At 37.2% G+C, this 24,998-nt stretch overlaps 1 protein-coding gene across 3 annotated transcripts in view; it reads left to right on the forward strand.

Moving 5' to 3' along the window:
* The window catches only part of Klhl2 (kelch like family member 2), a 96,549-nt gene that overhangs the window by 6,057 nt on the left and 65,494 nt on the right, over positions 1-24,998 (forward strand). For 2 of the 3 annotated variants that reach the window (XM_047548441.1, XM_047548442.1), the window contains exons 2-3: positions 5,606-5,731; positions 16,662-16,768. In XM_047548441.1, the coding sequence (XP_047404397.1) occupies positions 5,606-5,731; positions 16,662-16,768 (233 nt within the window). Of the gene's footprint in view, positions 1-5,605; positions 5,732-16,661; positions 16,769-24,998 lie in introns of those variants that run through there. The other variant, XM_047548443.1, reaches the window with a different exon arrangement.

Genomic DNA, 24,998 nt, shown 5'->3' on the forward strand with positions numbered 1-24,998 from the left:
CAGGGACAAAAAGTGCCTGATTGTGCTCCGTTTGTCATATAGGTGGGAGGGAGAGAGGGAGAGAGCTGAGTTGAACTGAAGCAGAGCTTTTTACAGCACTATTGTTCTACTATCAGAGAGCAATTATACTCCAACTTCCATCAACCTCTCCACCTCAAGACATCCCAGCCTCCTCCTCCTGCCAGTGCTTCCCCACACTTAACATGAAGCCATACTGCTAAATCCAAGAGGGAGAAGAGGGAGGGTGCTTCCCCTCTGTCCTCCAGGAGGCTCAGGGCTGTGTTTTTGTTTCTTTTTTTTTTTTTTTTTAACTGCTAATCCATTTTAATAAAATGAGGCATTTCCAGCTTTTCTAGATTTTTTTTTTCTAGCTGTGGAAAATCAGAAATATAACCTTTAACAATATATGTATTACATCTAATGTATTCGGTGACATTGTTATGATATTGATGGAGAATAGGGCGTTTTTCTTATGTTTCGTATTCAGTTCAGAGGGTTAAAATCCAAGTTTTTTTTTTTTTTTTTTTTTTTTTCCCCTCTTTTTGCTGTGCTGGGAATTGAACTCAGGGTCTCATGCATGCATGCTAAGTATGTGCTCTATCTCTAAGCTCTATCCCCAGCCTAATCTAAGTTCTGTGTCTATGGGGCAGACAATAACAATTTTTGGAAACCATATTTATTTGGTAATATTTTCTTTAAGTTTGCAGATTATAGTTTGTCTGCTAACTTTGTGCCTAATAAAAAAAGTTTAAGTTTCATATGCTTCAAAAAGTTTTGCAGAATGTCTCTTTGACTTTAGGTGATTGCAAAAACTGAAGCCACAACCCTAGCATAAACCAAAGCATGGTCTTTCTAATGAAGAAAGCCCTGTACTTTCATAGCCTCCAAATAATGTGTGGTTATTTGGTTGAGGAGAAGGATGTGAGAGCATTTTGTTGGGAAACTGTAGAATGACATAGCAAATACTAGTTATGATATTAGTTGTGGTTGAATCTCTTCAGATAGCCTGAACTTGTGTATGGGAACAGTGCTAATAAGATACCAGTTTCTTAATGCAAGTTGATCTGGGAAGACAACAGAGAAAACAGGGGAAATATTACAAAGTAATTGGGAAACTTCAAAGCAGTACAGCATGCATGGTGACTTTGAAAACAACAGCTGCTGACGTGAGCTTGGCAGAAATTTGTGAGTAATGGTGGGTGACTCATGACAAGCAGGGGAGTCTTGCAGCTTTTGAGGTGAACAGGCAGAGGGGAGAGCAGAGATGGTGGCTACCCAGGGGCCAAGTATTTATGTCCTGACTGTGAAAATGTCTTTGGTCCCTTGTTAAATTTTATAGCTGTGTCATTTTTATGAATCGTAGCATTGTTTCCACCAGAAAACCCTAAACAACATAAACAGCCCATATTTTCTAAAGTGCTGCTTCTCAATCTGGGATGATTGTCCTGGGGTGGGAGGGAAGTGGGTGGTAGAGCATATTACATCACCTAGTTTTTGGGGAGTGTTATTTTAAAAATAATACATAGCTGCCTTTTGCTCCTACCCCTGGAGATGCCATCATTCTGATACTCAGTCCTAAAAAGGACTCACCTGACCCTTTTTGTGAGGGTTGTGTGTAGTTTGAAAAAATTGCTTGGGCTAGTCTCATCTTTCTATTCTCCATTGAAAATCACTGTTCCAAAGCAAATAAGAAATATGTGAAGTCTTTGAAGGTGTCGTCAAAATTGTTTCAGTAGGTTTAAACCTTTGCCTGGTTATGAAATCTTGACTATTTGAGGAAGACAAGCCTGCTAGAGTGTTTTCTTCCTCTCTGAGAATTTAGTTATTGCCAGTAGTGTTCTTAGGCAGTGACCAACTGATCATCTGAGAAGCCATCCTTGCCTGAAGCTGAGAATTTGTGGAAGTTAGTCATTTAAAAAGGGTTTTAGGATTATCTCTTAAGAGCATAGCAGTATGATGAAATCCAAATCCTTGGAAACCTCAACTTTTTAAGAATGTTTTGATAATAACAGGCTGTTAGATAATTGCAAGACTAGCTGTGGAGTGCAGAGTTGTGTGAAAGAAACTTGAAAAAGTATCTTTTGTTGATATTTTTAAAGAGGGTGATTCTCAGAATGAGAAGCTTTTCTGGAAGGTAAAGCTCATTCCTTTTTTTTTTTTTTTTCCCCCAGAAGGGAAGAAAGAGAAGGTGTAACTCTGGGCTTGCGTGGTATCACTTAAAGGGTAAACCTTTATCTCCCACTTAGCTCGTGTTCCCAGTATATGTACATTTTTCACATCTATAGTTTTAGACTTGATGTGTCATTTTCTGTTACTCAGTTTTGCTTCTGAATGAGAGACCATCTAACACACAGCCACATAGGAAATGGAAAATTATGGAAAGGGCATCGATGTTGAAAATAGACCTGTGCGGTAAAGGTGCTGTGTTTGTAAGTGGCTCTTAATACAGAGAACACTTAAAAAAGAAAATTCAGTGTTATTTCTTACTTGTTCTTTTAAGCTTTTGAATAAAGTCTTTTGCAGAGTTTCTTGGAGCACATCAAAAAAAGTGGGAGCTGAGAATAGCTTTTAAGGTAGTACTAATATGGGTATTGATTGTTATATGTCAGCTGCTTTGAAAGTTAATTCTGTAATGCCAGGAGTTTAAATTTCTAATTTCTTAAGCAAATATAAACACTCTTGACTTTTAAATAACAATTTTTTTTTTTTGGTAGGGAAGAATTGTTTTTGCTACTACTCTGAGCATTGAAAACTCCTCTTATAGTTTTTGCTAACTTTCAATATATTTTTCTTCTGTTGCAAGCTTTTGATTATTAAACTAGAAGCAGATATAATTATCTTATTATAAGTGCAGGCATTCAGTGCTAATGGTCAGAAAGTTTGCATGGGTTTCATATATCTACACAAATTTCCCTTTTACCTGGTTTTCTAATGTTTTCTTTATAGTGAGAATGAGAATATGCCTAACATACTATAAAGTATCTCCGCAGTCTCTTCCTTGAAATGTGAATGTTCTTTTACCTTTTGGCTTCTAAAGAAGACTTAACATTGCTTCCCCTTTCTAAGACTTTTCTTTTTTTTTTTTGCGGTGCTGGGGATTGAACCCAGGGCCTGTGCTTATAAGGCAAGCACTCTACCAACTGAGCTATCTCCCCAGCCCTAAGACCTTTTCTTAACCTTCTCCCCGACTCTCAGAGGCCATAGTTGGTAGAGCACACCTCCTCATTCTCCCATTCCAGCTGTGAACATTGCTTCCGAGGTGGTCACCTGTACCAGTTGATTTGTTAAGATTCCTTTAAAAACTCTTAAGTGGTGAGGAAGTAGAATTGATGTCTACTTTTAGTAGGCGAGCCCTCAAAGAATCAAGTGTGCCTCAACTAGTGCTAATTCTGGGGTATGGGGGAATGAGCAAGGATAATTAGTATGCTTAATTTTAGAGGTCACCTTAATGTTGAATGCTTCGTTTTCTTGGTTTCATACACCATCCATGTAATCAGTGATTCCCAAATTGCTATCTCCAGCAAGATTTTTCTCTCCAACTCTAGACTCCAGTCTTTATCTGATGGCTTGTTATCTTCACTTGGATGTTGGATGTCTTAATACCAGCATTGTATAAAAACTGAGCTGTTCTGTCTTCCTACCCCAAACTTGCAGCCCTCCCCATCTCAATTAATGGAAACTCAATTCTTCCACTTGCTCAGGCCAAAAAAATTGGGGTCATTCTTTGGCATACATATCCATTCTGTCAACAAATCTTATTGGCTATATCTTCAAAATATCCAGAACCTAGCTACTTCTCATCACCTATTGCTGTTGCCCTGCTCCGAGCCACTGTTGTCTCTTATGCATCACTGCAGCAAGCTCCTAGATACTTGCCCCCTTTTCATCTTTGACCCATTAGACTATCCTCAACCAGAGGTCAAGTGATTTTGTGAAAGCATAAGTTGAATTGTGTCATTCTTTTGCAGAGCCTCCCTGTTCCACTCAAGGTAAAAGCGGAAGTACTTAAAATGTCCCTCAAGGCCCTACACGGCTGCATCTGCCTTTCTGCAGCCCCAGCCCTTTGCTCCGGCCACCCAGGCATCAGAGTTCCTGGAGTATGCTGGACACATCCTAACCTTTGCTCTAACTATTCCTTCCATCTGGACTTTCTTTCACCTCCTCATCTCTTGTTATGTCAGTTCTCATTTTGGCCTCATCTGATCACTGTATTTCATACTGAAAGTTACACCCTACACTACATCACAGCATGCTTGTTACTCTTTACCTTGCCCTACTTTTCCCCATAGCACTAATTTTCTAACATGCCTTCTGCTTTACTGATTTGCATGTTTGTTGTCTTCCCCATCCCCCCAATTAGTCGGCAGGCACAGCGAGGACAAGGGTCTTTGTGTTATTCATTGATGCATTTCAAGTGCCTTAAAAATAGTGCTTGGTAGATGGTTGGCACTAACAAAATTTGAATGAATTAATGAACAATACGGTATTTAAAAAAAGGAATTGTTCTTTTATAAAAAGGGTTAGGAAAGCAAGCAGAGCACAGCCATAAATGAGAATAGTGCAGCTATTTATGTTTGATTGTTATTCTTTGTGTGATTTATATATAAGTATGGTCTTTTTTTCAGACTTGATTTGGTATCCTGATTTTTATTGAGTAATAATTTATATACCATAAAATCTACCCATTATAATTGTGCAATTCAATGAATTTTAGTAAATTTATAGTTACATAACTATCACTTCAAAACTTTTCCATTAGTTTGTAGTTAATTCTCCACACCACCCTGTCTTCTTATTTTGTCAAATTTTGGCCCCAGCTCTGGAAAGAATAATTCATAAAATGATACTAGCATAGCCTAGTGCCCTTAAAAGTTGTAAGTTTAAATATGAAATTAAATAACCTTTGTTGAATGTTAGAGTGATGTAGATTGGGGGTACTCTTATCCAGGTCTATCATTTACCAAATGAACCCAGCTTTTTTTGCCTCAATCTCTTCATTTGTTAAATGGGCATAATAACAGTAATTAGCTTACAGAGTTGTGAGGATTATAATGAAAGTAAGCACAATGGATGCCATATAGTAAGTACTTGATAAATATTATTTAACATGATTAATCTCTTTTTTGCGTAGCTCCAAAATATATGGGGTAACCATCCTTGTGGGTGGAGAGCAAACTTTAAATTGAATTGTAATTTTTGAAGTTTGTGTAAATCTGCTACTGTCTTGGTTCATAAACAACATGTAACTATAACGGATTCTAAAAGCAAGTCAGTTTCCAAATAAGAAGATGATTTTTCAGCATTTTTATTGGTGATATCTCTAAGCCACTTTTGCTGATTTTTCTGTGTTTATCTTTGACAGAACTTTGACACCAGGGAGGTAATTAGCCAGTTGTTTTTTTTTTTTTTTTTTTTAATGTCAAAAGCATAGTTACTATCAGAGAGAGTTCTTAATTTTGTCTTAATCTTACATTGGGATGTCCTATCAGTGAGACTTCTAAATGAGTAGGGGAGGGAAGCATTCATTTTATTTTTTAATAAGCTACAACCAAATTATCTTTAATAAGATCTTTTTCTGTTTTTTGTTCTTTTCTTTTGTGTACAGATGCACAAAGCAAGGTCATCCGAAGCCTCTCGATTCAAAAGATGATAATACTGAAAAACACTGCCCTGTGACAGTGAATCCTTGGCACATGAAGAAAGCTTTTAAAGTCATGAATGAATTAAGAAGGTATTGCATTAATGTACTTTACTGTCAGTCTTTTCCCTTTACTTTTGAGTTTGTTTCTTTGTTTGATACAGGGAACATCAAAAGGTTTTTTGCAAATTTTCTGAAGGAAAAAAGCTTAAGATTTATTAGAATTATAGCATTTAGGACAACTCTGTCTAAAGTAGCCACTAGTCACTGTGGCTAGTCTGAATTAAGATGTTCTGTAGGTGGAAAATACACAATGACTAAGACTGAGTGCAAAAAAGAGTGCAAAATATTTTTTTAACAATTCTTTAAAATGTCAATTACATAGTAAAATGATAATATTGGATATTTTGGGTTAAATAGAATAAAATGTAATTCTTTTTTTTAGTGATGGTGGTACTAGCAATGTTTTTAGGAGTAGTACATTGTTTTCATCATTCTCAGGTATGTTTCATTGCCACTGCAGTGAAAAGTGTCACTAAGAGCTGATTGAATAATTAAAAGGCTAATGTATTTATTAACAGTCTTGGTTTTTCTTCTTAGCACTTTAGGAAGGATTTATTTTTCCTAATTTTGCTTTTGTGAACGTACTTTGTATCAACCTGAAATGTTGAAAGCTTGTCTAAGAAGGGAGTGGCTTAAATTGTTAGGTTTTCCTAAAGGGCCACTCTTTACACCCATTATTTGATTGTGTCTTCTTTAAGTAAATTATTGATTCAATAAACATATATTTTCCAGATACTAGAGATATAATGATGGGCAAAACCAGATATGATTGCTGTGCCTGTGGGCTTAGGTTTGACTGTAGGAAGTAGACATTAAGAAAAAAATCAAAATTTTTGTATTGTAAATTGTCATGGCAATAAGGAGAGGGCCATTTTGTGCTATAAGGGTGGACGACACTGGTTAGGAAAGGATTCCCTGAGACGACAGGAATGACTGACCCTGAGAAGATGGGATGACTCACTAAACTATAGGATGGTAATACCTTGTGTTCTGAGGCGAGTGACCTGAGTTTGGGACAGGCTTTTTGGCCTTAGACCAATTGTTTCACTTCTTCGAGGCTTGATTGTAAAATGTGGGGAGTAGACTGGATGGTGTGTAAGGTTCCTTGCTGCTCTGACATTCTTTGAACCTAGAAGATCTCTTCTTGCTTACCTTCAGGTCTTGTGGTGTCCTTTCCTTCATACTCCTATTTGCCCTGTTTTGGGTATGAATTATATGGCTGTGAAGTAGTACCTTCTTCTTGTTCATTGTTTTACACCATTTCAAAACAAAGAACAATCTTTGAATAGTCCCAGCTTTTGCTGTCAGGTCTATAACCAGGTTGTTTTGAAGTCACTAATCAACAGTGTTTTAAGAAATGAACTGTCTTTGGGGTTCATCAGAACATTTTTTTTTTCTCCTGATGTCACGTTCTTCTTTTCTTACACTTTATAGCCAATTTGAACAATTCTTAAAAAAAAAAAAAAGGAAGAAAATCTCTGAAGAGGCCTGTTCCTTGTGCAGCTGAAAGTCACTAATATTTCCTGTCCTTACTTTAACTTCCTGTTGCCAGGAAAGGGTAGCTGAGAGTGATTTCCTGACTTCTGGGTAGGGAGAACTTCCTTGTTCTCATCATTCTGCTCTTGGGCCTTCCCCTCAACAGTGGTAGAATAGTAGCTGTGTGCTAGAGAATGCTTTTGGGAACTTTTGGCTTGTGGAAGCACAGTTTGAGGAAGAAAAGTCACTTTCACTTACAGTGGTGTGTATTGTTTGGTTGTGGGAATAGGAGTTTTATAAGATTTAAGTTATAATTAAAATTGTTTTAAAGAAAAAAAAATAACATTTTCTTTATTTCTTTCTCAAATTAATTTTTTTAAAGATAGGAGGTCCAGAGGCCTAGCTTTATAATTCAGTCTATGAACTTGAATAACTTAAAATTATTAGGTTTAAAAGCCCTGCAGTCCCTTTTGAACAATATATCATCAAGCGTCTGAGTTCCTGGTTCTCCTTTGAAATTAGCTCACATGCCCAAAAGGCTATATGGGATCCAAAAACAGTATCAGACTTTCCCCATCCCTTTTGGGTATCTGGCGAGTTGTGGAGACAACAAGAGGGTGGTGGGGTAGTAGAAGACTACAAAATGTGGATGCCAAAAATGATTTTCACAGGAGCATCCACAATGGTCCACAGAAGTAGGCTTCAGCTAGGGCCTGTTGGGCATGCAGTTGGATTCATATAGGAACAAGAAGAACTTTCTCGATGTGATAAGCTGCATGAGCTGGGGAAGGGATAAACCTAACCTGTTGGATCACATGAGTCAAGCATTAGTGCTGGGGAGTCTACAGAAAAGATAGAAAAGCAAGAAGGCAGAATTCAGGCAGGCTTGAATAATGTGGTGAATTTGGATTTAATCCTCTGGACAGTGGATAAAGGTTTTTGTAAAAGAGTAGCATGGTAAGATTAGGGATGTCAAAGGAGAGCTGTTTCCTCTCATGAGGAAACCCATGAGAGCTGTGAAAGAATGTTCAGCAACACATCTCTGGTGGGAATTCAGTTTGTAACTTCACATTTCCCAAGCATGGAAGGAGACAAGTTTTTCAAAAACACCTGTGTTTTCAAAATCAAACCAGTAGACCCTTGAAGATTGCTTATTCTGTGTTCCACAGTGTATTGGCTCTTTGGAGGGGCCAAAGAAGTAGGCTATATTCCATATGTATTTTATTGAGAAAATTAGATGGCCGGCTTTTTATTTTTTATTTTTTATTTTTATCTTTTAATTGGAGGCAGGGTACTGGGGATTCAACTCAGGGACACTTGACCACTGAGCCACATCCCTAGCCCTGTTTGTATTGTATTTAGAGATAAAGCCTCTCTTCTGCTGAGATTGGCTTTGAACTCGAAGTCTTCCTGCCTCAGCCTCCTGAGGTGCTGGAGTTATAGGTGTGTGCCACTGCACCCGGCTTAGATTGCTGGCTTTTCAAGATGACCAAAAGGCAACTGTCAAAAAGTAGTATTTTGTCTATAAAATAAATTTAAAAATTCAAAAACATTTCTAGGGTGTGAAATAAGATTCTGTTTGAGTAGAGGGAAGCTTGTCAATTAGTTTTACTTAGAAGAAATGTAATTTTGACTCTGGGACTTGAAAATGTTCAGTAAGCATAAATCATGTTTTCTTATATGCAAATGTTTACCTGAATGTCCTGCATAATCCCTAAAATTTAATTTTTTTAAAAAAATTATAATAACAGTGCTTACATTTTAGATGATTAAACAGAAGAACCTGAAGCTCTCCTAAAGAGGTGGTTAGACAACCCTATTGGGACCCCTCTTGCCATGGGTGAGCTGTGTCTTTTTTTGTCTCACTTGAATAAATCCTACTGTTTTACAATAAAAAGTAAAAAAAAAAAAAAAAAAAAAAGTGATCATTGTATTTTTCTCCAGGATTTATACATCATGGACCTAGATCATTACTAAGGTTATATTATCTGTTTATCTATGAAAAATTTAAATTGTGACTCTTCTTTGGGATCCTTTTTTTTGTGGTGCTGGGGATTGAACCCATGGCCTTTTGTATGTGAGGCAAGCACTCTACTAGCTGAGCTATATCTCCAGCCCTGTGGCTCTTCTTTGGTCGTTCGTACTTTGCTACTTATATGGCAAAGGAATTGAACAGTGAACTTGAGTCTGCCTTTCTCTGCATGGCTTTATAACCCTTTTTAAAAATTTTATTTTTGTTTTTTATTATTACTACTACTACTACTGCTACTACTACTACTACTGCTACTGGGGATTAAACTCTGGGGTGCTTAACCACTGAACTGCATCTCCAGTACTTTTTATTTTTTTCTTTGAGACAGTATTTTGCTAAATGGCCAAGGCTGGCCTTGAATTTGTGATCCTCCTATGTTAGCCTCCCTAGTCACTGAATTATGTGTGAGGTACCTTGTCCAACTATAACACTGTTTTTAAAAGGAATTTTTGGAAATTACTTAGGATGTGAATTTTTTTATTCAAGTATGTATTTTTTTTTATAGTAGAACATTATCAAATTCTTTTGTTTGCATATTGTTCTAAAGGAATATAAGACATTCTTTGGAGGATAGGGCAGTTGGGAAGATCCTTCAAATCAAGCGTACTCATTTATTTAAGAAAGCGTAAGAGACGTTTTGAAGCCTAGAGTTTCAACTTAACTGGTAATATTCTACAGTGTTTCCTAAGCACTCATGATTGATTTCTTTTTAAATGGTGTTTATTGAGCATGGAGAGGATCATTAAACACTTCGTAGAATATGAAGAATGGACAGTAGTAAATGAATTTACTAAATCAACCTCCTTTCCTTCCTCTCTTTCTGTTTCTGAATATTGACTACACACAAAAGACAGCTGCCTCAGTTTGCCTTCAGTATCCCCTCTTAATCAGAAAGTCAGAAGCTCTTACTATGGCTGTTTCCTTGGAGATTATTATAGTTAAGAGTATCTACTTGTGATTTAGTTCACCAAGTTCATTTTTTTTTTGCACTGAGGATTGAACCCAGGAGTGCTTTACCACTGAACCACATCCCCAGTCCTTTTTATGTTTTATTTTGAGACAAGGCCTTGCTAAGTTGCTTAGGGCCTTGCTAAGTTGCAATCCTCCTGCCTCAACCTTCGGAATCCCTGGGATCATAGTCATGAGCCACTGCACCCGACTTACTTCACCAAGTTTTAAGAACAAACTTTGTTTAGATTCTACCTCTTGTACCCTGTAGCCACACTTTCCACCCACATGCTTGGATGCTCAACCCTTCCTGACCGGTTCCCTTCTGAAAGCCGGTATCTTTTTCATCTCTCTACTCTGCCCTCTCGCTACCATCTTTCTCCTGTCCCTAATATCTCCTTTAATTTTTTTTCTAAATAATCATCTTCTCCCTCTCTCAGCTGTAACCCAGTTCTTGCAAGTCCCTGAATCTTGAGATGTCCCTTCCCTTCAGATAATTCACTGACATGCTTTCCCCAATGTCTTCTTGTGCTCCACTTTGTCATTTTTCAGTCTCATTCTGCTATTTTGATTCTATCTGGAAAGAATGATAGATTCTCTGTTCTGTGATTTTTTACTAATTTAAAGCAGTTTCTGAATCTTTGACTCTGTTTGGTTTTCCTATGACTTTCCAAGTTGACCATCACCTCTTCCTGCTTTGTGTTTGAAAATCTCATCAGGTATAAATCTCTTGCGGGGATGGGGGTAGTACTGGTTTTCAGGACTCTTACTGTGGCAGGAACCTACTACACCTAACACCCAGGTTTTCCCTGTGTTTAACTGCTCCAAGAATTCACAGATGCCACCTACCATCATGGTTTTAAGGCGGGGGGGGGGGGGGGATAAAAAAAGAAGAAGAAAGAGGAGGAGGAGGAAGATAATTGTGATATGTATTATGGAACTTGGTTGCTCGTTGAGGTTATTGACATTTTAGCCAGCATGCATCTGCTTTGCCTATTTAAATGACATTGTCAGCCATAGGAGATTTGGTTAAACATGACTGATTAAATCACCAAGCAGGGATCTTATCGTTTGACCCCACCTCCCTAGTACTCCATAACCAGCACTGGATCTTGAGGCCATGTCCCAAACAGTGGCTCCACATTTGCTCACCCTCTGCTTCCTAACTAGTTTTTAATTTCTTTGGCTTCTAGTCTCATGCCTTTTTTTAAATTTTTTTAAATTTTTTTTATTTTTATTTTTTATTTTTCTGTCTTGTTTCTTTATCCTAGCACCTGATGCTGTTTCTCTGGTGCTGACTCTGGTGTGTGTGTGCTTCGTGGACTCTGCCTGACCACTCAGCTCATCAGGTGCTAGTGGTACCTCAGGTGCCATTCTGATTCTTCTCATGGCAAGAAACGCCTCCAAGTTTTCACTGGCACCTGAGAAAGAAAGGGGGACAGATGCCATGTAATTTCCTCACCGCCCCCACTTCCAGTTGAAAGTAAATTCTTGCTTCATATGACAACTAATTAATTTTGATATCTCAAAGTCTGCTGTCACATTTTAAGAAGATATGCACTGTGTATTTTAAAAGCAGTGATAGGTTTTTCTAGTCTTAGGAATTCATTCCTTTTATATCAGAAAACCAAAGGAAGTCTTGATATATTTTCATTCATTTTCAAATGTTTTTTTTCCCTGAGAAGGACCAATTTTTATGATATTGTTTCATTTAGGAGATGAAGTGCCTTTCTTTTTATAAGTGCCATTTGATAATTTTACATAAGGCTGTTTAATTTCTGTTCTCTTTTAAGATTTGAAAGTGGAAAGTACTTCCATTCTGAAGCTTTCCCTTAAGTTTGGGCTCAGTGTCTCCTGTGTGTTCCCAGACACTCCACACTTAACCATTGTGTCATCATGGGTTCATTTTATAATTACCTGTTTCCTTATGTGTCTCCCCACTTAGTTGTAAACTTGCTGTTACAGACATTATCTTGTTTGTTGTGGTAAGTTGACAACAGTGCCTGGCACCCAGGAAGCACTCTCTGGATATGAACAAATGAAAAAATACAAATTTTGTTAAATAACAATTTAATTTACTTTATTATTTTGAAAGTCTTTTCTTTCTACAGTCCATCCTTTGATTAGATTCGAAGTAATAGGAACAGAAACTTGGAAATTCATCTTGGTAGACTCTGGGTGTGGGCTGCTAAAACAAATCTCTTGTTTTAGTGTCAGAATTTAACATTCATAGTCCACTACTCCTCACGTAAAAGTCATTCAGCTTTTTGTGAGAATGCACATTGGAAAGAGGTATGGGCCAGACTTGTACACATTGGTTTATACTTGCTGTTACACTTAGTGGTGCCCACTGATAAGATCTCTGTCATCTTTGAGTACTGGATCTTGAGGCCATGTCCCAAACAGTGACTCCACATCTGCTCACCCTCTGCTTCCTAACTAGTTTTTAATTTTTTTGCCTTCTAGCCTCGTGCCTCCTTTCTTTTTTATTTTCTGTCTTGTTTCTTTATCCTAGCACCTGACGCTGTTCCTCTGGTACTGACTTTGGGCACACTTCTAGGTTCTGGTGTGTGTGTGCTTCATGGACTCTGCCTGACAACTCATCTCATCAGGTGCTAGAGGGAAACAGGAAGGTGAAGAGAGAACCCACAGAATGGGAGAAAATCTTTGCTAGCTGCTCTTCTGACAAAGGATTAATATCTAGAATATATGAAGAACTCAAAAAACTTTACACCAAAAACTCAACCCAATTAATAAATGAGCAAATTAAACAGGCACTTCTCAAAAGAAGAAATATAAAATATATGAAAAAATGTTCATTATCATTAGCATTAGGGAAATGCAAATCAAAACTATACTATGATTTCATCTTACATCAGTCAGAATGGCAATCATCAGGAATATAAACAATAAATGCTGGAGAGGATGTGGAGAAAAAGGAACATTTACACTGTCAGTGGGATTATAAATTAATACAACCACTATGGAAATCAGTGTGGAGGTTCCTCAAAAGACTAGGCATGAAACCATATGACCTAGCATGCCATTTGGTATTTATGCTGAAGAATTAAAGTCATCATATTTTGGTGATACATTCATACCCATGTTTATAGCAGCGTAATTCACTATAGCCAAACTATGGAATCAGCCTTGGTGTTCATCAGTGGATGAAAGGATAAAGAAAATGTGGTGTGTGTGTGTGTATATATATATATATATATATATATATATATATACATACATACCATGGAGTTTTACTGAACCATAAAGAAAAATGAAATTATGTCATTTGAACAAAATAAGTCAAACTCAGGTCATGGGTCATATGTTTTCTCTCACATGTGGAAATAGGAGAAAAAAAAAGAAAGTTGGGGGTGGATTTTATGAAAATCAAAGGGAAATCAGTAGAGGAAAGATACTAAGGGAAGAAGGGGAGGGAAGGGGGAAGTGCTGGGGAGTGACATTGGCCAAGTTATATTGTGTGCATGTATGCATGTGTAACAACAAATCCCATCATTGTGTATAACCATAATGCACCAATTTAAAAAAAAAAAAGTGGAAAAAAATAAAGTATGGAAAAAAAAGAAATCCGAGGGGGAGAAAATAAAATATGTTATTGCTGGAAATAAAAAGGTGGCAAACTGAACGCTGTATGTCCTTGATTTGTAATGTGACCCTTAAGACTCTTTGGGACCTAAGCCAGGGTGTGGCTGGATATTATTTTCGTGATGTCTTAGCCTTATTAGTTAACTAGTATCAACTAATAAGCCAGTAAGGCCAGGCTAATTATGTAAGTGACAGCCAGCAGGTGTTTTGCTGAAAGGATTAGATCATTGAGTAATGTAATCGAAGCTCAGTAATTAATTGTGTGATTTTTGAGGTATTCAACTATAATTCCACTTTAAGTTCCATCCTGAAAGGAGAGCAGTAAAGGATTATCCGTAAAAGTAATGTATGCATAAAGATGTACTTGACTCATGTTTGAGTTTGTTCAGATCCCCTGGTCACAACAGAAAAACCCGGATGGCCCCATTTTAGAGACACCGTGTGTAGCTCTGCAGACCCTGCCTGCCTTTCCTTCTGTCTTTCTCTCCCACCTTTTCTCTCCCTACTCTTCTTGGTCTACAGTTCCCCTGCTGTCTTTGCTGCTTCTGGTCTTAACAGCACTTAACTGTTCTCTTTTTATATGTTTGGGATCTCTTGCTCCTTGATCCAGCTAACTTGTTTTTAGAACTTAGCTTAAATAGTAGCTATTAGAAGCTTTTCTAACCCCTACTCTGATTTAGTTGCTTTCTTTTTCCCATGGCATCTTTATTGTATTGTTTTCACTTTAGCCAGTATTATCAGTCCTTTTTGTTAGTTTTCTTAGGGGCAGAAATAGTTTGAAGGTGCTTTGTTGATTTAATATATAAATATTTGATTTTTCTAAATATTCTGTAGAGGTAGTGCTAAAAGTCAACTAAATAGAGCCTTTTATCAGCTATATAGAGAACTTAAAAAATAGTTTCTAATATATATAGCATGTAAAAAAACAAATTGTGGTTACTTTTAATTTATTATTTCTGTTCCCCATTTTATTCAAGCTTTAATAAGTCTTAAAACCACCCAACTTCAGGAAGAGACTCTGGAATGGTTTCTCTGGATTTGAATCCTAATATTGATACCTGTAGGGACATTTTAGGCAGGTTATTCATCTTTTGTTTTGTTCTATGGTGTTATGGATTGAACTCAGGGCCTTGTACATGTTAGGCAAGTGCTCTACCATTGAGCTACATCCTTAGCCTTAAGTTATTCTTCTTTAACCTTGGTTTCCCCAGCTACATATTTTGGGGGTCAAAATAATAATATCTACCTCATAGCATTGTGGAGGAAAGAACTGAAAAACACACAAGCAGAGGAAGGTTTTGCATAGTCCCCTCCTGTTAACACTGCTGACATTCTCATTCTCATTATTTGTGAACTTGTGGAATTCATAGAATGTAGAGTGGTTTTTATTCTCTGAGCTGATGGTAGACTTTGTCAGTTCTCCTTTTGATCTGGAGGAATTCCAGGTTAAAGTCATTGTGCCTCCTTTTTTGACTTTGATATGGGAGCTGCTTGATATCTCAGATACCATCGTGAGCCATTAAATCAGTACCACCCGTGAACCATACTTCAGTCCAAATGGCAAAGCAGGCTTATAGATGATGAGGCTCTGGAATGCAGTCGTCACTGGTGCTATGGTACTCCTTTTTTCCCCAGTTTCTCCTGGACTAGAAAGAGAATAGAGTTTAGTTGTCTCTCCAAAAAGTTTCAGCGTGAGCCCGATGGTAACAAATTTGTGAGCAATATGGTCAAGTGAAAAAATCAAGGACTTGGTTCATGTGAAAATGTTGCTGCAAGGTACTGGGGAGTTACTGAAGGAAACTTGCAAGAAATAGGCAGGATTATTGAAGAGGGGGGCCCATTGTGATCTGTATACTGTATACATCTACAGAGAAGTTCAGTGCTCGGATATTTGTGGTGTGGAAAAGATGTTCACATCCACCACTCCTGTTTCATTCATGACATGCTACTAGCAAGGCAGGTTTTAGGCTTTGGAACTTTCTTGTTCTAGAATAAGTGTTAGCAGCATTTTTTGCTAAAAAATGTTCTGTGGCGTTAGTTACTTGGTGAGTCCCTAGCACCACATATTGCATGTACAGAGTGCTCACCGTGAGTTTTTAAGGGAATTAAAGTAGATGTTTTAAAAATTGTAGGTATAATTTAGTGGTAGAATAATGGTTTGTTTCGAGGTAACAAAATACTTTTTAATTTTGTATGTGGTAGTTTATTTTGGTCTTGAGGAATGAGATATTTAGCATTGGTGAAATGTTCTAAGTTAAGCTTCAAATGCCCAAATGCCTTTTAAGCAGCATATGTAATTGAATGTAATTTTACCTTTGTTTGATGGCCCAGGGTCATTTCAAATATCTTTTTTATTTTTTGGAGGCAGAGTTGTTTCAATTTAGTTTTTAACCATTTTATTTAATTTAAAATAATTACATAGCATTTGAATAAGTATTGAACTTGTTTTGGAGAACATTCTAATTATGGAGAATTTTCAAATAAAATAAACAGACAATAGTATAACAAACTCAGAAATCTCATCATCTAGACCAGTGACCATCAATAACAGTTAGCCCTAATGTCAGACTGACATCTCCCACTTAAGCTGGTAGTCTATTTAAACTACCTCTCCTTTTATAGTTCATTGGTGGTTCGCTGCCAGAATTTCCTTTAGTTTAGAAATAGGTAATCAACTCTGGAAAGATTTTGGGTTAAACAAAGGCAAGATTTTGAGTAAGGGCCCAAGGCTTTTTGGGCCTTTATCACACTTATTTTTTGTATCCCTCATGTTTAGGGATCCTGTTCTAAAGGATGGTTAAGTTCCAAAAGTGAGTTTTAGTCTAATAGTTTTTCGTAGGATGTTTAATACATATTATTAGATGCATTTAAATTTTTTTCTCTCTGCTTTGTGTACAGTCAAAATTTGCTGTGTGATGTCACAATCGTGGCAGAAGACATGGAAATCTCTGCTCACAGAGTGGTGCTGGCCGCCTGTAGTCCTTATTTTCATGCCATGTTTACAGGTATGACATTTTCGTTATGGATTTTCTTAATGTATGCAGTCTGAGCTTTTCTTTCTGTTTTGCTAACAGCATTTTACTTTTATGAAGTGAATTGAATTCAGTTGGAAAAAAAATACACTTCATTCCAAATTCCTGCTTATTTTTGTTTTTCATTGTTGTGATCAGTAAACATGTGTATACATATAAGCATGCATTACATATACAGGTCTATGCTCGGCTTTATATTTGCACACATTTGTTCACTTTGCTTTCCTACCACTTGTGATAGCTTTTTGCACTTTGTAATTCGGGCAAAACAAACATTTTTACTGTTTTACATTTTTTCAGATGATTTCATGTTTGCTCCATTCATTAAAATGTTTAATGTCTTTTGTTTGGAAATATAAAAAAATAGAATGGTTTATCTATACGTTTACATTTTAATTTGGCAACTACAAAAATATGTGGCACTAATACTTTTGGAAAAGAAGTGATTTATGCCTCTCATAACTGAACTAGCTACATCCCCAGTCTTTTATTTTTCATTTTGAGACAGGATCTCCTTAAATTGCTAGGGGTCTTGCTAAGTTACTGAGCCTGGCCTCAAACTTGTGATCTTCCTGTGTCAGCTTCCTGATTCACTAGGATTACAGTCATGTGCTATTGTGCCTGGTTCATAAATTCATTTTTTAAAAAACAAATTTAATTATATGGTCTTTTCTTATTCATGTGGGATATCATCCAAGATCCCCAGTGGATCCCTAAAATTGTGGATAATTCCAAACCTTACATATACTTTGTTTTTTTCCTATACATACATGTATACCTATAAAGTTTAACTTATAAATTAGACATGGTGAGAGATTAACAACAGTAATATTGTTAACAGAACAATTGTATTAACATAGAACGGTTATAATAATAGACTATAATGAAATTACCAGCTTCACTACCTTCACAGTTCAGGGCCATTATTATGTAAAATAAGGGTTACTTAAATATAAGCACTGAGATACCATGACAATTAATTTGGTAATCTAGACTACTACTAGTGACTAACTGATGGGTAGCATATACACATGAATATGTTGGATAAAAAGATGATTCATTTCCCAGGTGGGAACAGAGCAGTACAGCCCAGGATTTCAACATGGTACTCAGAATGGTATACAATATAAAACTCATGAATTCTTTATTTCTGAAATTCTTCATTTAATATTTCCAGTTTGTGGTTGACTGTGGATAACTGAAACCACAAAAAGTAAAATCTGAAATGCTGTATAAAGCAGTGAAGTTATCTCTTCCTTCAATGAATTTATAATTTATTGTATTGGTATGACAAACAGAAAATACAAATTTAAATAAAGTGATACCAAAAGGCAAAAATAAAAAGATACTTATACTTTAGAGACTGTTACATATTTCTTGTGCCTAACATATTACTAGGTACTTCAAGGAATACAAAAACAATATGAATGTGCTTCCTGTCCCAGTAGTAGTTGGGGAGATGAGATGTGTGCACTTGAAACAGGTAACAGTGTGCACAGACTTGTGTTCCCACACCAGTGGCCCTTGTGGTAAGGACTGTGTTGGGCAGCATTGAGAGAAGGGTTCTGATGTTTCACTTACACAGATGAAGGTGAGTGCAGAAGATTGTTAGTCAGATTTTTGTTGTTGTGACCAAAACATCTAACAAGAACAATTTAAAGGAGGAATAGTTTATTTTGGCTCATGGTTTCAGAATTCTCAGTCCTTGGACCTGAGGTGAGTCAGAACATGGTGGTGGAAGGGAGTGATGGAGGAAGGCTGCTTAGCTCATGGCAGCTAAGGAAGTAGAGGGGAGAGTGAAAGGGGCCAGGGGCAGCTATAGTTCTTAAGACCACACCCCCAGTTTCCTGCTTCCTCCAGCCCTGCCCTACCTGCCTACAGTTACCATGTAGTAGTCTATTCAAATTGTTAATCCATCAAATGGATTAATCCACCAATGAGGTAACATCCCTCATAATTCAGGCATTTCACTTCAGAACATTTGCTGCACTGCCTTGCACATGAGGTTTTGAGGAGACATTCTAGATCCAAACCGTAAGAAAGGCCATGTGGAGAGAGTGGACTTGGCGAAAACTTTCCAAGTGTCTTGGAAGAAGAGAGGAGGGAGGAGTCCCCCTCACTTTTCAGTCTTATGCAGTTTTGCTGTTCTTGAACAGAATTAAGAAATCAGGAATGGATGAAAGAGCAGAAGGGCTGTGAACCAAGTTAAGGAAGGAATTTGAAAGGACCCCTTCAGCTGAGCCTGATCTGAAAAGTCCCTGCTAATGAATTGAGACTAGGCACTTTTATGTTCCCTGGTTCACTTCAGTCTCTGGGTTTATATCTCATAAACTTTTCTAGAGAGAGTTTTCTAGAGAGAGTTTCTAGGTTTGTAAGAAGAGGATCCAATCTAGAATGTGTTGGCCTAATTTAGGAATTTCCTAGTGAAGTGCCATCCTCTCTGTGTGACCTTCCTTGTGGTTAAACTGCTGTTGCTACTTGCTTGTTGGAAGTGAATCGAGTATCTCAATTGTGTTTTTTTCCCCAACTTTATTGAGGCATAGTTTACATATAATAAAAATTTACCCATTTTGAGTGTATAGTTCAATAATCATTTTTAGAACATTTTTCCCACATAGCATTTTTCTTCTTTTTTTATTAGAGCATCACTATACATAGTAATTGGGTTCATTTTGACAAAATCATATATGTGAGTAACTTTATTTTGAGCCCCATCCCCCCGTTTCCTTTCTTCCTCCCTCCTCTATTCTATTAAACTTTCTTCTACATATACTCAAGAGTGAAATTCCCTTTGGTATCTTTATACAAGAATATAACATGACTGTTAAATTCATTCCATTTATCTTTCCCTTTTCCTTCCTACTTCCCTCTCATTCTCCTACACCTAGTCTACTCCATTGATAGTCCCTGTATCTTTACTATCTGATCCCTTCCCCTACAGCCTTCTTTCTCTTATTTCTAGCTCCCACTTATGAGAGAAAACATTGACCTTTGATTTTGCTTATTTCACTTAGCATGATTTTCTCCAGTGTCATCCATTTACTGGCAAATGTCATTATTTCTTCTTTACTGCTGAGTAAAACCCATTGTGTAGTGTACCACATTTCCCTGATCCATTCATCTGTTGATGGCCATCTGGGTTGATTCCATAATTTGACTATTGTGAATTGTGCTGCTGTATATCTGTTGGGGGCTGTGCCAGCCAGAACAGCGCCTGATCACATCGGCAGTGAGGAGGTTAATTAGCATAAGCACACTCAGGTGATTTATCACTGGCTGTATTCAGTTAAGTCCACCTACACAACATGTGGACAGGTGTGCCTGCTTGGGCCTGCTCGTTTTGACCCTTGCCATGATAGGGCATCTGACTCCTCGCCTGATCGCAACTGGCGTGGCCCTGCCCTCCGCCTCCTGGAGGGAATGGGGCGGGGCAGTAAGAGCAGCAGCTAGCAGAAAGAAGAGAAGAGAAGCCATTAGCAGAAAGAAAGAAGAAGAAGCGGCAAGCAGATAGAAGCAGCGAGTAGGGGCAGCAGCGGAAGGCAGATCGCAGAGCGGAGAACTGAGAACACATTACTAAAGCACCTCAGATAGACGCACCCTTAGTTCACAGGATGCAGGACGCACCTTTAAGAAGAAGCAGTAGAACTAAGAAGATAAGATCTCTTAAAGTGTAGTCTCTCTCTCTTAAGCAAAGTCTCTCTCTCTCTCTCTCTCTCTCTCTCTCTCTCTCTCTCTCTAAGAAAAGCCTTTCTTCCTCAACAGCCCAGGGAACAAGCGAATGAGTGAGAAAGCAGCCCACTAAAAGAAAGATAGAAGTAGCTCAGTTTCCAGTCCACCACCCATAAAGACCCGCGCAAATTGTTGCTGCAGGTAGTGGCGAATACCTGCGGATTTGGTACTGCAAAGAGCCAGTGACATATATCTATGGTATGCTGACTTTAGATCTTTTGGATAAACACTAAGGAATGGGATAGTTGAGTTATAGGGTGATTCCATTACTAGTTTTTTGAGGAATCTTCACAATGCTTTCCAGAGTGGTTGTACTAATTTGCAGTCCACTAACAGTGCAAAAGTGTACCTTTTTTCCCACATCCTCCTCAGCATTTATTATTATTTGTGTTCTTGATAATTGCCATTCTGACTGGAGTGAGATGGAATCTTAGTGTAGTTTTGATTTGCATTTCCCTAATTGCTAGAGATGCTGAACATTTTTTCGTGTATATCTTGGCCATTAGTGTTTCTTCTTTTGAGAAGTTTCTGTTTAGTTCTTTTGCCCATTTGATTTTTTGGCATTGAGTTTTTTGAGTTCTTTATATATTCTGGATAATAATCCCTTGTCAGAGGAAGAGCTAGCAAAGATTTTCTCCTATCTCTCTTCACTCTCTTGTTTCCTTTGCTGTGCAGAAGCTTTTTAATTGATGGCATCTCACTATTGAGTTTTGGCTTTATTTTTTGAGCTGTAGGGGTCTTGTAGCAGAAGTTGGTGCCTATACCTATATGGGCTGTTGATCCTATGTTTTCTTCTAGCACTTGGAAGGTTTCTGGTCTAATTTCTAAGTCTGTGATCTATTTTGATATAACTTTTTTGCAGAGTGAAAGATGAAGGTCTGATTTCATTCTTCTACATAAGAACATCCAATTTTCCTTGCACCATTTATTTAAAAAATCTGTCTTTTCTCCAGTTTATATTTTTGGCACCTTTGTCAAGTATAAGATTGCTGTATAAATTTGGGTTTGTCTCTGTCTTCTATTCTATTACATTGATCTTCATGTCTATGTTGATGCCAGTATCATGCTGGTTTTGCTACTATAGCTCTGTAGTATAATTTGAGATCAGGTATTGTGATGCCTCCTGCATCACTGTTCTTGCTCAGTATCCACATAGCAATTTTGAGGTTCATCCGTGTTTCAAAGGAAAGTTTTTTCCTTTTTATTGGTAAGTAGTATTCCACTTTATGGATGTATCACATTTTGACTGTTCATTCATTAGTTGATAGACTTTTGTGTTATTTCAATCTTTGTCTATTAGGAATAATGCTGCTGTGAACATTTATGTGCAGTTCCTTATGTGGACATAGCTTTTCATACTTCTTGGGAGCACATACCTAGAAGTAGAGTTTCCGATTTATGTGGTAAATTTATATTTAGTGTTTTGAAAAACTGATAAACTGCTGGGCGTGGTATTGTACACCTGTAATCCAAGCAACTGGGGAGGCTGAGGCAGGAGAATTGCAAGTTCAAAGCCAGCCTCAGCAAATTAGTGAAGCCCTAAGCAACTTAGTGAGACCCTGTCTCAAAATAAAAAAATAAAAAAGATCTGGGAATGTGGCTTAGTGGTAAAGTGTCCTGGGTTTAATCCCTTCTATCAAAACAAAGCAAAACCCTGATGAGCTGTTTTTCAAAGTAGCTCTCCCATTTTACATTGTTATCAGCAATGGAAGAAGTTTCCTGTTTGTTTTGCCTTCTTGTCAACACACTTGTTATTGTCTTTTTTATATTTTATTCTAGTGGATCATTCTAGTGGGTATGAAATGGCATCTTATTGTAGTTTTAATTTGCATTTTCCTAATGACGTTGAACATCTTTTTATGTGCATATTATTTAGGCTAAACTTATGGCTCTTTAGTAGTAGGTGCTATTAACCTTTTTGACAATTTTCATACTTTTTTCCTTCTATTTTAGAATTCACTATATAGTCAACCTTTTGCAGAGATTAGGTTAAAACAATACAGAGAGTTGGTCTAGGTAGTTTGGAGTACATATGTTCATTTAAATATTTGCCAGAATATTTAAAGAATATGAATCCATTCTTTTTTTTTTTTTTTCTGTACAGGGGATTGAACCCAGGGACACTTAAACACTGAACCACATCCCCATTCTTTTTATTTTTTATTTTGAGACTGGGTCTCACTTGCTCAAGGCCTTACTAAGTTGCTGACCCTGGTGTTGAACTTGTGATCCTCCTGCCTCAGCCTCCCAAATCACTGGGATTACAGGCGTATAACTCTGTGCCTAACCCATTATTTCTTTATCTGTTGTTCTTGGTTTGAGCCCTGTTAAACTTTATTGTAAAAAATATAGTAAGGCTAACAAGTAGACCTTTGGATGTTTCCAACCTATCAAAGTTCATATATATTTATATTCTCTTCGTGACAGGGTTGTTTTCCAATGACTAGCCTATTTGGAAATGAGGAATGTACAGTTGTTCTTTGTTGACCCCTATTTACCATGCACCATAGGTGAAATTTTCATTCAAATTAAATACCTAAAAAAGTATTCTGTTACTCATTGTAGTTCCAAGTATTTGAGTGGAGAAGGGAAGTGAAAAATAATTCCATGATGTAGTCACAGGGTTTTACCTTGTGAAGTGTGAGCCTTTTTAGAGCAATGCCAGGTTTAACCTTTACTTGAGAAAGAACATATAATATTGGGTTCTTGTGTTTTTAGATTATTTGTCTGTTATAAATGTGGCATTTAAGGCTATTTAGTGCCACAGGGCTAAAATTTCTGAAATATAGTGGGAAATATCAGAAGTTTTATATCTATCATTTTTGTATGTGCTTTTTTTTGGGGGGGGGTTACTGAGGATTGAACTCAGGGGCACTCGACCACTGAGCCACATTCCCAGTCCTGTTTTGTATTTTATTTAGAGACAGTTGCACTGAGTTGCTTAGAGCCTTGCTAAGTTACTTGGGCTGGCTTTGAACTCATGATCCTCCTGCCTCAGCCTCCTGAGCTGCTGGGATTGCAGGCGTGCTCCACAGATCCTGACTTGTATGTGTGTGTGTGTGTATTTGCTTTAATACTTTTATTTGTTCTAATTAGTAATACATGACAGTAGAATGCATTTATGCATTTTGATAAACATATATAAATGGAATATAATTTTTCATTTTTCTAACATGTACATATTGTAGGATCACATCAGTCATGCAGTCATATATGTACATGATATAATAATGTCTGTTTCATTCTACGATCCTTCCTGCCTCCATATCCCTTTCCCTCTCTTCACGCCCCTCTGCCTAATCTAAAGTAACTATTCTTCCCTAGTGCTGCCCGCCTCCTTATTGTGAATTATCATCCGTATATCAGAGAAAACATTCAGCCTTTGGTTTTTTGGATTTGGCTTATTTTTCTTAGCATACTATTCTCCAACCCCATCCATTTACCAGCAAATGCCATAATTTCATTCTTCTTTAAAGCTGAGTAATGTTCCATTGTATACATATACCACATTTTCTTTATCCATTCATCTGTTGAAAGACACGTAGGTTGGTTCCATAGTTTAGCTATTGTGAGTTGAGCTGCTGTAAACATTGATGTGACTGCGTCACTGTAGTATGCTGATTTTAAGTCCTTTGGGTATAAATTGAGGAGTGGGATAACTGGGTCAAATGATGATTCCATTCCAAGTTTTCTGAGGAATCTCCATACTGCTTTCCATAATTGTTGCACCAATATGCAGTCCCACCAACAATGTATAAGTGTACCTTTTCTCCCACATCCTCATCAACATTTATTGTTACTTGTATTCTTGATAATTGCCATTGTGATTCAAGTGAGATGAAATCTTAAGAGTAGTTTTGATTTGCATTTCTCTAATTGCTAGAGATGTTGAACATTTTTTCATATATTTGTTGATCAATTGTGTATCTTCTTCTGTGAAGTGTCTGTTCAGTTTCTTAACCCATTTATTGATTTGGTTATTGTTATTTTTTTGGTGTTAAGTTTTTTGACTTCCTTATATATCTTAGAGATTAGTGCTTTATCTGGGGTGCATGTGGTATTTTCTTTCAACCTGTAGGCTCTCTCTTCACATTATTGTCTGTTTCTTTTTCTGAAAGAAGCTTTTTTGTTTGAATCCATTCTGTTTATTGATTCTTGATTTAACTTCTTGCACTTTAGGGGTCTTGTTAAGGAAGTCAGATCCTAGGTTGACATGGTGAATTTTGATGACTATTGTTGCAGTGAACATGATTCAGTAAGGTAAATTAGAATAGTACATTTGAATAAGTAAGAAATGCAGTTTTTAAAAGTTGTATGTGTAGTTATGTTTATCTAATGTTCCTACTTACATTCATCAAGAAGTATTTATTGAGCCTGTTCCATGTGCTGGACATTTTCCTAGGCTTTGGGGACCGTAGAGATTAACAAAGCAGACAAATCCCTATTCTCATGATTCTAACCAGGAAGAGGAGAA

The sequence above is a fragment of the Sciurus carolinensis genome, chromosome 4, assembly GCF_902686445.1.
Source record: "Sciurus carolinensis chromosome 4, mSciCar1.2, whole genome shotgun sequence".
NCBI lineage: Eukaryota > Metazoa > Chordata > Mammalia > Rodentia > Sciuridae > Sciurus > Sciurus carolinensis.